This window comes from Taurulus bubalis, assembly GCF_910589615.1.
Source record: "Taurulus bubalis genome assembly, chromosome: 3".
NCBI classification, from domain to species: domain Eukaryota; kingdom Metazoa; phylum Chordata; class Actinopteri; order Perciformes; family Cottidae; genus Taurulus; species Taurulus bubalis.
In genome coordinates this window covers 35,948,749-35,962,500 of record NC_136591.1, presented here as the reverse complement: position 1 = coordinate 35,962,500, position 13,752 = coordinate 35,948,749, and the positions used below count along the sequence as shown (strand labels likewise).

Genomic DNA, 13,752 nt, shown 5'->3' with positions numbered 1-13,752 from the left:
TAATGAATGAGGCAACTGTGACTTGCTCTAGCTACAGTTTGGCTTAAAAGTGCTGCAGCAGAGCTGATGTAAATCTGATATAAGAAGGTGGTAATGGCTTCAAGGCTCAATCATATATCAGAATGAAACATCAGTGGGCATTAAGAGGCTATAAAATAGACTGCTTGTGATTCTGCAGTAGCTGGATGCTCCGAATGCAATAACAATCACAAGCGTAGGGGTTTCAAAATGCTCCGGAGAGAGACGTCTTCCTCGCAGCGAAAGGCAGATCTTGTCCCGGTGAGCACCAATCACAGTTTGTTGCTATCCGTTTTCAGTCCTTCCTCCTCCCACCAGCAGGTAAAACCTAAAAGAAAGAAAGTTGAAATGAGATCCAGAGGAAGGAAGTATGCAGAGATGAACGTCGCCCGCATAGCTCGACATACCTGTGCATGAAACACGGACAGAAAGTAGGACCTATAGACGCTCTGTACACACATTTAAGCTTTAAAAAAGCACATGTGCACTGCCCATTTCTTTTCAGTCGACCATACACAGACACACACACACATGCATAGCAAAGGGATTAGTAACAATGGGCACATCCGGGGTTACTTTTACTGTGTGGCTGCTGTGAATGTGCTCACAGTGTCAGACAGAAACGTTTCAAAGTCGATGTTTAATCAAAGAGGTGTATGAACAAAGTGGTGTGTGTGTCCATGTGTCTGTGTGTGTGTGTGTGTGTGTGTGTGTGTGTGTGTGTGTGTGTGTGTGTGTGTGTGTGTGTGTGTGTGTGTGTGTGTGTGTGTGTGTGTGTGTGTGTGTGTGTGTGGGAGGAGGTATTTATTGTGCCAAGTGCAAACAGAGGGTGCGGTTTTGTGTGAATCTTGATGCACAATGAAGGCAGCGCGAGGCCCAGAACAAGCAAAAGCTCTCCTCGACTCTTCAATTAAGCAAGACGGGGACGAGGAAGTGAAAACTTCCATTAGAGCCGAAGCTCTTGACAGAACTGGAGCTTCTGAAGCGGTGCATCTCAGTTCGAGTAACATATGGTGTATTTTTAACACTTCTTCAGCTCCGTCTCTTTCTTTTCTTTTCCTTTTTTTTAAACCACCTCATCTCCCTGAACTGAACACTCTTCCTGTTTGGAGGCTCGGCTGTCTGTCACAACAGAGGCTGAAAAAGAGTTTGTCTCTTATTGGCTCAGAGGAACTCCAGCTTCCACGGCTCTCTGTGAACCGCACCCTCTGAAAACATCCCAGCTCACGGACGGAACAATGTTCCTGCTCACGAGAGCCGCAGAACAGAACATGTGGCCACAGCGACGCGTTTACAGGCTGTGAAGAATCGTTTTATTGTCAGAAACTACATGAAAGATTCAACGATTTTATGACCACTTCCGCTACTGCCGCTATTAAGTGCTAAGTACTTATACCACACTAGCCAGAGTACTACAATTATACTAATATATATATATATAGCAGTACTGAGTTATTGTACTGCTGTTTTGTGTTTTTATCCTTGCACTGCTTTAGCATTGCTACCAAAACTTGTATTAGCACTATCAAAAATGCTCAATTAATAGGTCTGCATATCACTGTATATGGCACTTATTTTCATTTTTAAGCTACTTTAATACCAGTTATTAAAGAAAATATCATGTCAAAGTTGGTGTGCCATGTAGCTCTCCTGTAAGCAACAACAACACATACCATATTCCAGTAACAACACAACCATTTGGTGCTTTTATTCTCTGCTGCGTGTTATGGGGTCGCACTCTGCCCAACAGGAGTTCAATCTGGCTGTAATGAATATTTCATTTCCCCTCACATGTGAAATACACTTACATACCCCCCCCCCCCCCCCAACACACACACACACACACGAATATATCCTCCACCTCAGTGCAGGTAGTGACATCTATGAGAAATGACTAGCAGTAGACTGCATGTCCAGACGCATAAAGAAAAGCCACCACACTTTTTCACCAGCAGCTCCAGTCAAACAGAGAGTCAACAGAGAGCTAAATCACAATCCAGAAGAAAAAAAATCCCCAAGACTCTGCTGCAGCTAATTCCACTATACGAGTAATTAATATCCTCGCACCCAAACCAAAACACATCCTGTTTGTGTGCACATGTGTGTATTGAGATGACTTCATCATGATATACACACTGTGGATGAATTGCATAAGGTGACATACATAATATGCTGGTATTATACAATTTGTGACATGATATGCAGCTGTAAAATGAAAAGCAGACAAGATATGGGACACTGGGGGTCACATGAGTTTACCAGCCGACCCCCAACGTCAGTGCAGTCTGTGTCACTGCTGCTTTTCTGCTGATGTGTGTGTTTGAGTCTGGTGTGCCAGTGGTTTTTCAGCAGTCTGCTAAATACACGCTGCGTGTAACTAAGTAATGCCTGTGGTGGGTGTGGGGTCCAGTGTGTGTGTGTGTGCAGTGAGTAAGCATTCTGACCTGCCTCCGGTGACCTTCTACACACAGGGTTCATATTCCGAACACTGCGAAATTAAATATCCCCAAAAAGTGTTCGCTTTAAAAGCCGTGGAGAAAAAAAATAGAGCTGCAGAGAAACCAGACACAGGCTGTGTCTGCTGAGGAGAATTAATGATGCTGACTCTTGGGAGTGATCATTATCAAAGTAGGATGCAGAAAATTGGCATCACACGCACATATACACTTAAAAACAGGCGGTTCCTGTAGATAACACTTACTCCACCATCTTACATTGAGTGTTGGATCATAGTATATATCAAGCCACATGAGTGTATTTTATTTAAAGCATGCCCTTGTGCATGGCTCACACAGATAAGCATGCAATAGTGAATATCAAGCCACATGAGTGTATTTTAAAGCATGCTCACACAGATAGGCCCTGCTGGTGGGTGTGGTCCCCGGGAGGAGATCCAGTATCCAGCTGTCAGGCTGCAACTTTTCTCAAGTTGACCAACACAAACAGCTGGCGAGACCCGTTTCGTTTCGCCACACCTCTCATCAGAGATATTATCCGTATTGCAGCCGAGGGGAAATGCGCACGATAACAAGAGATTTTACGCGCAAGCAATTGGCAGATTTCACGATTTTGTAAGTTGGAACGCGGCTGCGAGGAGTTTGCTTTGCGTGATTGGTTCCAGCTTTCACAACAGGACTCACAAACTTCCGAGTTGTTTGTCGTGTCACAAAAAAAAAGAAGGAAAAAAAAAGTTCAGGCTAGGAAGTCAAAAGCAGTTTAATAAATGTATCTGGCTGCAGCGCGACGCAAACTGCAGACGAAACGAGTGTCAAGGAAGGGGTTGTATATTTACCTTTTGCCAGATGTTTCCTTTAGAAGGCAGTTTTTTAGACATGCAATATCCAGCTTAGCTTTCCTTCCATGTTTAGTGAAGGTTCAACTCCTCCCCTGCTCTCTACCAGTACGTATTATTTAGAAACAAACGCCCTGCTGCCTCTTCTCTGAACTGGATCTAATGTGCACCCTTCCCACTGCGTCTGCGCAATGTCCGCTAGTCATAAAACCCATTCCACTGAGAGGGAGGGCTCTAAACACGCTGTGCTTTCCTGCACTTGTAGTTGTCCTCACACGGGGCCAGATCAAGAAGTTCAATCTTTTTGGGGGTGGATTTATATATAGACTGTAGGGACTTACTATGACATACAATATGCATGTTGTGCATTATTATGGGAGTTGATGTATTCGGATGTGGCCTTTCACTGTTCAGTGCTGGGATGTAAAGTACTTCAAATATAATTTTTAACTTGACTTACAGTTGATTTGAAACTACTGATAACTTAATTTCCGAGGATATTATTGTCCCTTTTGCTCCACAACATGCAATCGACTGCTGCAGTTTACAAATTAATATTTTACAACCAGTAGGCCTTTTTTTGTAGCATCGGTATCATCTCCTAATTAAATATTATAGACTATATTCTCAAACTACACAACAGTAGGTTAAATAGTTAGGTCAATCTCGACCAGATGCAACATCAAGAGGATGCATGCATGCATGTATATATGTGTGTGTGTGTGTGTGTGTGTGTGTGTGTGTGTGTGTGTGTGTGTGTGTGTGTGTGTGTGGTATTGTTACTTTTATTTCAGTAATACATCTCAATACTTCTACCAACGTTAACATTTGGAATTATAATATATTTAATAATATATTTAATGTTTTTTTGTTTTTGTTCATAAATACATGTTTTATTTAAAGTTTGTTTTAGCAAGTAAGATGAAAGTAAGATAAACGTATAAGCTTTTAAAACAGAACGTTTTAAACAATCATACTAAGACATAATGAACGATTAGAGGGATGTCACACAAGATTAAAGCTGTCAACAAGGACATCTAGAGGCTATATTTAGTCAATGCGGTGTTAATTTTTCGGACTACATATCCCAGCAGGCAGCGCTGCGGGTCACTTCCCGTCGTACTTAGCGCTCGTCCCGTTCTACGTCGCTACGCGTGTCCTCCGCAGCCGCCGTTGTCCCATTGAGAGAACCTGAACATGGCATCCGACGGACCGCCGGGCACCGAATCCCTCCAGTCCGATTTAGGCAGCGCTATTGCGGCACTGAACACATGGAGCCACCCGGAGCTTCACGCCAAGCTGGCGGAGCTGGGAGCCCCCACGATGGGTAAGAAAAGACCGGGAAAAACCGGAGAGGGCAGCGGAGGAAGGACTGTGTTTAGCTAACAGTAGCTAGTCAGGTGCTAACGCTAGCTAGCAAAACGCAACATGTCCGTTGGTTAAAGTTAAGCCCGCGGTATGTTTACACTTTGAATTGTAGACTCAGTATCTAAAGTAATGCATGTTAACGTTGCTGAACGGTGTTGAAAGCAGCAGCAACTGCACATACATGGTCCCGTAGGTAAGTAGCGCATTGCTGTAGCTGTTAGCTTGCTAGCTAACTTCATATAACGTGAAGCACTTGTCAGGGTTAACGTTAGCTAGCTTCTCTGGTAGTCCGTTTGGTGTTAAAGGGGCTCATCCTCGGTGCGATGTTATACCACGACTGTGGTATTGTTGTTGACAGCAGACTCTGCATTTCTTCCTTTTTTAAAGTAAGTGTTTTGTCATTCGTCAGGTCCCAGAGAGGAGCTGATGGACAGACTGAAGGGGTACATGATCCAGGTACATGCAACTACTAAGTACTACTACTAAGTCGGTGCCCGGCAGTTTTAACTCGTCTGATTCAAGTTACCTATAGCATTGTTGACCACCTTGCCAACTGCATACATTTGTGCATTCAAACGTAGTTGTGAAGAGAGGCTAATGTCGACTATTTGAACCCTTTGCCTTCTTAATGCGGTTAATTAAACGATTTACTTCTCAGACTGTTGCTCATAAAGTCACCTATTTGTTTGCATTTCTTTCTGTAGACTGGGATCCTCCTCAGCAAACCCAATGACGACAAATCAATGGGCTCCCAGGTAAATGTCAAATATCAAAGGGAAAACACAGCTGAACATGTGTGGATGTTTTTATATGTAGATTACATTTTATCACGTGCTGTTTTCTCACATTGCTTTCTTATTTGTTTTTAAGTGGAAATATATAGTGGATGTGATCACGCATACTGCTGTTGGATCTGCCCAGAATTCTTGCACATGAGGGCTTTATCAGCTTAGTGTGTATTAGTATAGTATACACCTACACATTAGTAACACCTAATGTCAAATACAATTTGTATTTTATAACATGTTTATAATAGTTCCCGTCATACCTCCCATTCTCCTCCTGTGTTTCCTTCTCTCCAGATGTCAGGTATCCCTCCCATGCCCCCGATGCCCATGCCACCCATGCCTCCTGGTATTGGCATGCTCCAGGCTATGAGCATGATGCCCGGAGGGCCCCCTCCACCTGGCATCCACATGGGCATGGAGCCCCCAGGCTTGCCCCCTCCTGGCCTATCGCAGGATGATCAGCTGAAGATGGTCCAGCACAGAGCAGCCATGGTGTTACAGCAGGAAGAGAGAGCCAAGCAGCAGGTGAAGTTTACTGACTGTGTAATCCACTTCTTGCTTTCCCTTTCAAGCACAAACACAACACTGAGATGCAATCAGTCTGCGAGCTGATAGGATTAAGGAAAACAACACAAGCAGGTCCTTAAATCCCTCCTCAAAGCACAAATTATATAAAGCAACATAAAATATCTGCTTTGATTTGTAGAATCTGTCAGAAACCACTGCAACTCCTGTCGTAGTCACTACAGAGCACACAGACAGACTGTTGCTCAGTCATTCATTGATTCTGTGTATCACAGGGTGAGTCCCGTGTCATGGATGAACAGGATCTCCTGGAGCAGGAACTGGTGAGACGGTAGAGATAGTCCACCTCGTCAGATAGAACTTCCCTTCAGATTTAGAGATTTAATCAAATGTAACAAAGACTCTTAGGAAAGCGTTTTTGTACATTTCCAAATTGTATTACCGTTTCAAAATAGTCACCTCCATATTAGTTATGGAGCATCCTTTTACCTCTCTTTTTTGTTGTTGTTCGTACACCCTCGATTCTACTCCTTTTCCTTAACTGTGTATTTTAAGTCTCATCTTCTTCTTCCTCGACTATCAGGCGCTAATGGAACAGGAGCGTCAGCATGAGATGGTTAAGATGCATCAGGGTCAGGGGCCCAGACCCATGCTTCCTATCGGCGCAGTGAGAGGTATGTTGGTCATGTTTATGTTTCGATTTATTATTCCTGCTGCACGTCATCATAGCCATAATATGTATTTTTAATGTAATTCCGGCGAAGCCACAGAGTGAAAAGATTATTACATTTCCAGATACATTTGTGTGAGCTCATTGTCTACAGTCCAATTAGCAACTTGAGGCACAGGACTGGTGTTGGAGTTGAGAGATGACCTCTATAGCCGGATCGTTTTACAAGTAGCCTGTTAACACGCTGCTTTCAAACCAATAAAAAGCTTAATCAATGCTGCATGTAAATGTTGAATCCGTTTGGAGATTGTAGTGATAGTGGTTTCATCTGCACTCTGAGGCAAAGCCTGGCTTCTCCAGTGAGGTTTTAGGGCGGACTTTTTGTACCACGTTTGGTGTAAATGATCACACATCGTCGGTGAGGTTTTATCGCCTGCACTCTGTCTTTTTGCAGGTTTAGATCCACGTGGGCCGCTGCCTCCTGGTGTCAGTATGATGCCAACCCAAAAAATGAGAGTGCCACCACCTCCAGGAGAAGATAACAGAGAGGTAAGCAGACATTTCCCCCATGTGTTCTTTTATTTGTAATGCGTTGAAGGGAAATGCTTGGAGATTTCATTTGAGCTTTCATAATTATTTTTGTTGCTTTATCCCTATTCCTGACAGGCTAAACAATGAGAATGTGTTTTGTTAGAAATATAACACTTTTGATGATTAGTTTCAGACAAAAAACGTTGACAATATAAAGCACACTTTTTTTTTGTCTTATATGATTACACATGTACATACATTCATGTTTCAGTTAAAGCGGAGAAGTAGATTGGACATTTGCTTTAGAATCAATGCAAATTTCTAGTTTTTATTGGGCGACACAGATCTCTCATTGATTGATAGCGAGATACGACCTGTGCTATATTTTAAGTCACATGTTGTGTTTTTTTGCTTTCATTCCAGGTGTGGCAGAGCGAGGAGGTGAGCATCAGTGGGCCCAAGATCCCTCAAGCTCTGGAGAAGATCCTCCAGCTGAAGGAGATCCGACAGGAGCAGCTCACCGACCCCGCAGGTCAGTACAGCTGCTACTCAATGGTTTACTGCATTATATGTCCACTGGGATGCTGTAGCATCTGGTTTTATAATCAGATTTGTCGGTGTCGGTTTCTGTTTCTTATCAGAAGAGGAAGATGATGAGGGAGCCGATACAGACATGAACTCCTCTGCACCAGTCATGTCTGAGACAGAAGATGATGACAGTCAGATATCTAAGAAAGATGTAAGTCTTTTCTCCTCCTGTCCTGTAGTACGACTGTACTTGTGATATCACAGTTGTTTCGTGTTACTAATTCACTGTTGAGAAAACAAAACCTAAACTGACGGTACATTTTCACATCTGATTGTACTGCGTGTGTTGTAATCAAGATAAGCATGTGCTTATTAATGCCGAAATAGACATTTTGAACATAACGTTTTTTTTTTAACTCTAATTTAAAAAATCTAATCGACCTTCATTTCAGAAAAATCGCAAACGCAGAAACCGCAAGAAGAAGAGCAAGAAGAAGCGAGCCCTGGAGAAGAAGGAGCAGGCGGAGCATGAGAAGAAGGCGGATGGCAGTGACAAAGAGAAGGAGACAGAGAAAGACAAGGACACGGACAAAGAGAAGGAAAAAGACAAAGAGAAGGAGCCCGAGGTGGAGATCGAGTACATCACAGAGGAGCCGGAGATCTACGACCCCAACTACATCTTCTTCAAGAGGATCTTTGATGCGTTCAAGGTGGCTACGGAGAACTATTGGCTTGCTGCACTCCGGCAAAGAGTGTTTATGTTTCTTTCAGGTGTATTATGTTATTCGCTTTTGTTGTGCTGTAACAAAGCCATTTCCTTGTCTCTCCCAGCTGACTGACGATGTGAAGAAGGAGAAGGAGAAGGAGCCCGAGAAGGCAACTCTGCTGGAGACGGCCGTGCTGCGGAAAAAGGGCTTTGAGGACGAGAAGAAAGACAGCGACGATAGTGATGATGTGAGGATCCTTCCTTTTGTTATGAAAATGAAAAAATTAATATCCTGTTGGTTTACATGTACGGTTTTTAAATATTGTTTTCTGTACAGGACATGAGATCAGACTTGCCAAAACTCTCAAAGAAGAAAATGAGGAGGATGAACAGGCTGACTGTGGCTGAACTTAAACAGGTAAATGAAGGCTAATAGTCATCATTATTCATGGTTCCACCTGTCACCTGAATAATGGTGATTTGTTTTTGTTTGAATTGTTTTAACCTCTCCCTGTGTCTTTGCTCCAGCTGGTGGCTCGTCCCGATGTAGTGGAGATGCACGACGTGACGGCCCACGAGCCCAAGCTGCTGGTGCACCTGAAGGCCACCAGGAACACGGTGCCGGTGCCCCGCCACTGGTGCTTCAAGCGGAAGTATCTGCAGGGCAAGAGAGGTATCGAGAAGCCTCCATTTGAGCTGCCCGAGTTCATCAAGAAAACAGGGATCCAGGAGATGAGGGAGGCCCTACAGGAGAAGGTGGGACACCAGAGTGACTCTCGTTCATTTTCCATACGCTCCTTTCAACTTGAAAGAACAAGAGGTGAACTTCAGATGCAGCCTTTTCATTTGTGTTCTTCTTCCGTTTACAGGAGGACGCCAAAACCATGAAAACCAAAATGAGGGAGAAGGTTCGTCCCAAGATGGGAAAGATCGACATCGACTACCAGAAGCTCCACGACGCCTTCTTCAAATGGCAGATCAAACCCAAGCTCACTATCCACGGAGACCTTTACTACGAGGTACTAGATCTTTTGAGTAAATCAGTCAAATCTCCTTCATTATCCCGTGGGAATAAACTGTTTTATTTTTTTATGGCAATCACGCTTGCTGGAAATGAAGTGCTGCTTTTAAAATGCCAACAAAATGACCTGTCTGTGTTTTTGTGTCTTCAGGGGAAAGAATTTGAAACTCGTCTGAAAGAGAAGAAGCCGGGCGATCTGTCTGATGAGCTGCGTATCGCTCTGGGCATGCCAGTCGGACCTGTAAGATCCACTAACGTTATATTTCCTTGTGAAAGTTAGCAAACCACTGAAAGGAGTTGCAATTTCTCTGCACAAATATACACCAATAGGATCATATACAGTGTTTGCTCACTAGCATGAGGTTCAACTTGTGCTCCTTGCTGTTAAATTACATAAATTAATCTCAAACACATAAATAAGTAGAGGAAGACAACAACTGAGATCATAACAGCTAAAAAAAACAATAAATGCCTTTTATTTATATCTGCAATAAACCCTCAGAGAATGATCCCAGCGCCCCACAACGGATCCAAATAGACTTGTTTTGGCTTTGTTGGTTAAGAGGAGCGCTCTCTGCTGTTTTGAAAGCATCTAGTGAGGAAACATTGCTGTCAGTGAACTTACGTGTCTCTTCCTCCCCAGAACGCCCACAAGGTGCCTCCTCCCTGGTTGATAGCCATGCAGAGGTACGGCCCCCCTCCCTCCTACCCCAACCTCAAGATCCCCGGACTCAACTCCCCAATTCCAGACGTAAGACATCGACACTTAGTTTTTTCTTTTTATATCAATAATAACAAAAAAAATTGTGTGTCAGTTTGTTTGATTTTCTTCATCTTGCTCCTCTTCTCTGTCAGAACTGTACGTTTGGTTATCACGCTGGAGGCTGGGGGAAGCCGCCTGTAGATGAAATGGGCAAACCGCTTTACGGCGACGTGTTCGGGACCAATGCTGCAGACTTCCAGGTCAGGACTACACACATGCAACACTGTGGGCATCTTCTAGTTTTATTTTTTTACCGAAAAAAAGTAAATATTAGGTCTGGTGGATGGGCTTCTTCTTCCTGGAAATGTCACCACCGTTCTTTTTCTGTGTCCTAATTTAAAACGAAAATATTTAAGGTGTTGTTTTTTTTTATTTATTTTTTTAAGAACTGAATATGAAGAAAACTATCAAAATCTTAAACAGAAAATATACACATGTTAATTGCCCGACCTCTAGGCGAACTTGTGGAATGAATGTATGTCTTAACAATATGTGGAATGTGTGATCAGGCCAAAGCGGAGGAGGAGGAGGTGGATCACGCGCCGTGGGGAGAACTGGAGCCGTCAGATGAAGAGTCGTCGGAGGAAGAGGAGGAGGAGGAGAGCGACGAGGAGAAACCAGACGAGACCGGATTCGTCACACCGGCAGACAGGTGCTTGACACTGCCGATTTGTGGTCAACATTTTAATCAAGAAGTCTCTAAATCTCCAGGAACAGTTTTTTTTAATTTATTCTTTGCATAGAGCTGCAAAGTTGAATGCCTGTTTTTCTTAATCTTATCAATGCACACAGATTAGTGACTGCTGGCTGCATGTTCTCGTCCTCCTGTGTCAGTCGCTTTCTCTGTATGCATGAATGAGTGAATGAGGCCATTTCTGCCTATATGTTCCAGATTACTCTCAAAGCTCCAAGTGCTCAATATTCATAGAAGCACACGGAAGATGCATTCATGGAGATGCACACGCACGGATAAACTCATGTGCTGCGTTTCTGTCGTCTCCCCCCCCCCCCCCCCACTCCTGTGTTTCAGTGGGCTGATCACCCCCGGAGGCTTCTCCTCAGTACCCGCCGGCATGGAGACCCCGGAGCTGATTGAGTTGAGGAAGAAGAAAATCGAGGAGGCCATGGACGGGTGAGTGACGCTCTTTATTGTCACAACAATGCCGCCGTTTAAATCTCCCATTTACTCCCAGGAGTGCGGCTCCTGCTGTGACGCCGCGCCGCGCCGCACGCTGGGAACAGACGGAGCGCTTTGGCATTTCATTTTCGGTTAATGAACTGAACGAGCTCGGAATATGAAAAATAAAAAAACAGAATGTAGCATTTACATAAACATCTCTTTAAATAACTGCATAGTTCACCTGAAAAATGAACGGACACCCACTGCTAATCTTAGAGTAAAGAAAGATATTGAATTGAAGCAGAATATTTCGTTACATTAAAAAAAACATTATTACGAAACATGATAATTATTACGTCAATAATATTACGTGCATTTTTGCCTTTATGACTACAAGTATAATACTAATAATATTAGTGTCTCCTGATCTTTATCTGCAGCTGAGCCAAAATGCTTTGTTTAAACAATAAAAAGCTGTGCAGCATTCGATTACAGATTTTAGAATTTGCTTCATAAGCTGACAGCTAATATCAAAGCTGGAAGTGATCACCAACCACAATAGCCTGTAACCAACAGTCATTTAGAGGCTGTGTCATATCAATAGAAAACATTCTGCCGTGTTTTCTGGGTTTGACCACGCTCTTTGTGTTCGTAGAAACGAGACGCCACAGCTGTTCACGGTGCTCCCAGAGAGACGGACTGGGCCCGTAGGAGCCGCCATGATGGCCTCAACGCACATCTACGACGTGTCGGGGGTAAGGCCGCTCTGTTGTGTGTTTTTTGTTTTGTGTGTGTGTATATTGTCAAACGTCCGCGACCATTGCTTACATCTCTCGTTCTTCCTCTCAGGCCATGGCGGCTCGTAAGGCGGGCGGCGGGCAGGAGTCGCAGGGCGTAGAGGTGGCCCTGGCGCCGGAGGAGCTGGAGCTGGACCCCATGGCCATGACGCAGAAGTACGAGGAGCACGTCAGAGAACAGCAGGCCCAGGTGGAGAAGGAGGACTTCAGCGACATGGTGGCTGAGCACGCTGCCAAACAGAAGGTACAGACTCAACGCGCACGCCCGTCCTCAAACATGTACTTCAGAAGGTTTTTAGAGATAAAACACAACAAATCTCCAGATGTAGTTTCAGATGTTACAATACATTAAAGTTTAAGCCACATTGTCAGAAACTCTTCTACAACAAAAGACATCAGTTTTTACATCTGATGAAGAGGCTGGTTCTTACGTCTCAGCTCGTGTAGTGAAAACCTTTCCAGTGTGTATGTGATACTTAACTACCTCAATAACGATTAATAGAAATGAAAAGGTCGGCCTTATTAAAGCCCCACGTGACAAACTATTATTTAAATATTAAAAGGAAGTGAGACTGTCATTTCACTTTTTCTTTTTGTGGTGACATGAATATTAATAACGTGGTTTTTACTTCTTTTTTTTTTTACCTCTCCCGTCACCGTACAGCAAAAGAAGAGGAAGGCCCAGCCGCAGGACACACGGGGCGGTGCCAAGAAATACAAAGAGTTCAAGTTCTAGAGCACAAGCGGCGAGAGAGGAAGAGCTGTCAAGAGTTTCAACTTTGGAGGATGCCGACTGCAACGTCGATCATCTGTTAGACCAGTAACCGTAAACAGTTTTGTTCCTCTTTTCTTTTTTTTAAAACTATAATTAGATAATGCTTTCGTGACGTAATCAGTGTCACATGAGAATGCTGACGCGTTCCCTCCGTTTGACCCTATGTTTTTCGTAGCCATGTTTCTTTTTCAGGTTTTTTTTTTTTTTTTTTGTAAATAAATGATAAAACTTTACAGCTGTGCTGCCCCCGGTTTCCTTTTAATTATATTCCATCTCATGACTTTGTGGGGAGTTACTGTAAGCAGCGTTCATCTTGCATTAGATAATCATGGGCTGGTGGTAAAATCCAAGGTAGCTGCCAAGTCTGAGTCAGCTGATCCGTCACAAGCAGAGTGACTACAGGCGGGAAGAGGAGCTCTCGCTCTGCTCCATATTTACTGGTAGAATGAAGGACGTGGCCTGAGCTACCATTTAGGACACTCAACGATGTTCTCTGTAATACCATAAGGAATTCATATTGTTGGATTGCAACCATAATGCAACATAATATTTACATAAAACATAACTGAACTGTCCATCGATTCTAAAAGGAATAGATTGAATAGTAAATTATCAAAATGTGGGGCATTACTGGAAATGTTCTGCATCTAAAATAAGTACAGATTATTTCTAGTGAGGAACACAAGGTATTTTAAATGTTCATAAAGCGAAGCAATGGCCTTCTCGTATCCACTTGCTCGACTGCTACGGTAACGCTTACGTCGCTATCGCTGAAACCAGGATGTCAGGGGAGCACAACGTGCACGAGGGGCCGTTTTAATGTTAAGCAATCGCTCCTTAATTCCCAGAC

General features: G+C 43.6%; 1 protein-coding gene across 1 annotated transcript; it reads left to right on the top strand.

The window, feature by feature from the left end:
- Window positions 1–4,507: 4,507 nt before the first annotated feature.
- Window positions 4,508–13,092, top strand: sf3b2 (splicing factor 3b, subunit 2; the record flags this gene model as incomplete). Its single annotated transcript, XM_079214719.1, has 21 exons — window positions 4,508–4,637; window positions 5,088–5,134; window positions 5,383–5,433; window positions 5,761–5,991; window positions 6,575–6,665; window positions 7,116–7,210; window positions 7,616–7,724; window positions 7,834–7,931; window positions 8,173–8,430; window positions 8,552–8,674; window positions 8,764–8,844; window positions 8,955–9,182; window positions 9,296–9,445; window positions 9,599–9,688; window positions 10,091–10,198; window positions 10,303–10,410; window positions 10,720–10,862; window positions 11,241–11,342; window positions 11,986–12,085; window positions 12,180–12,371; window positions 12,792–13,092. 21 exons carry the CDS (start codon window positions 4,508–4,510, stop codon window positions 12,861–12,863), a joined length of 2,607 nt encoding a protein of 868 aa, XP_079070845.1. The 3' UTR covers window positions 12,864–13,092.
- Window positions 13,093–13,752: the final 660 nt, after the last annotated feature.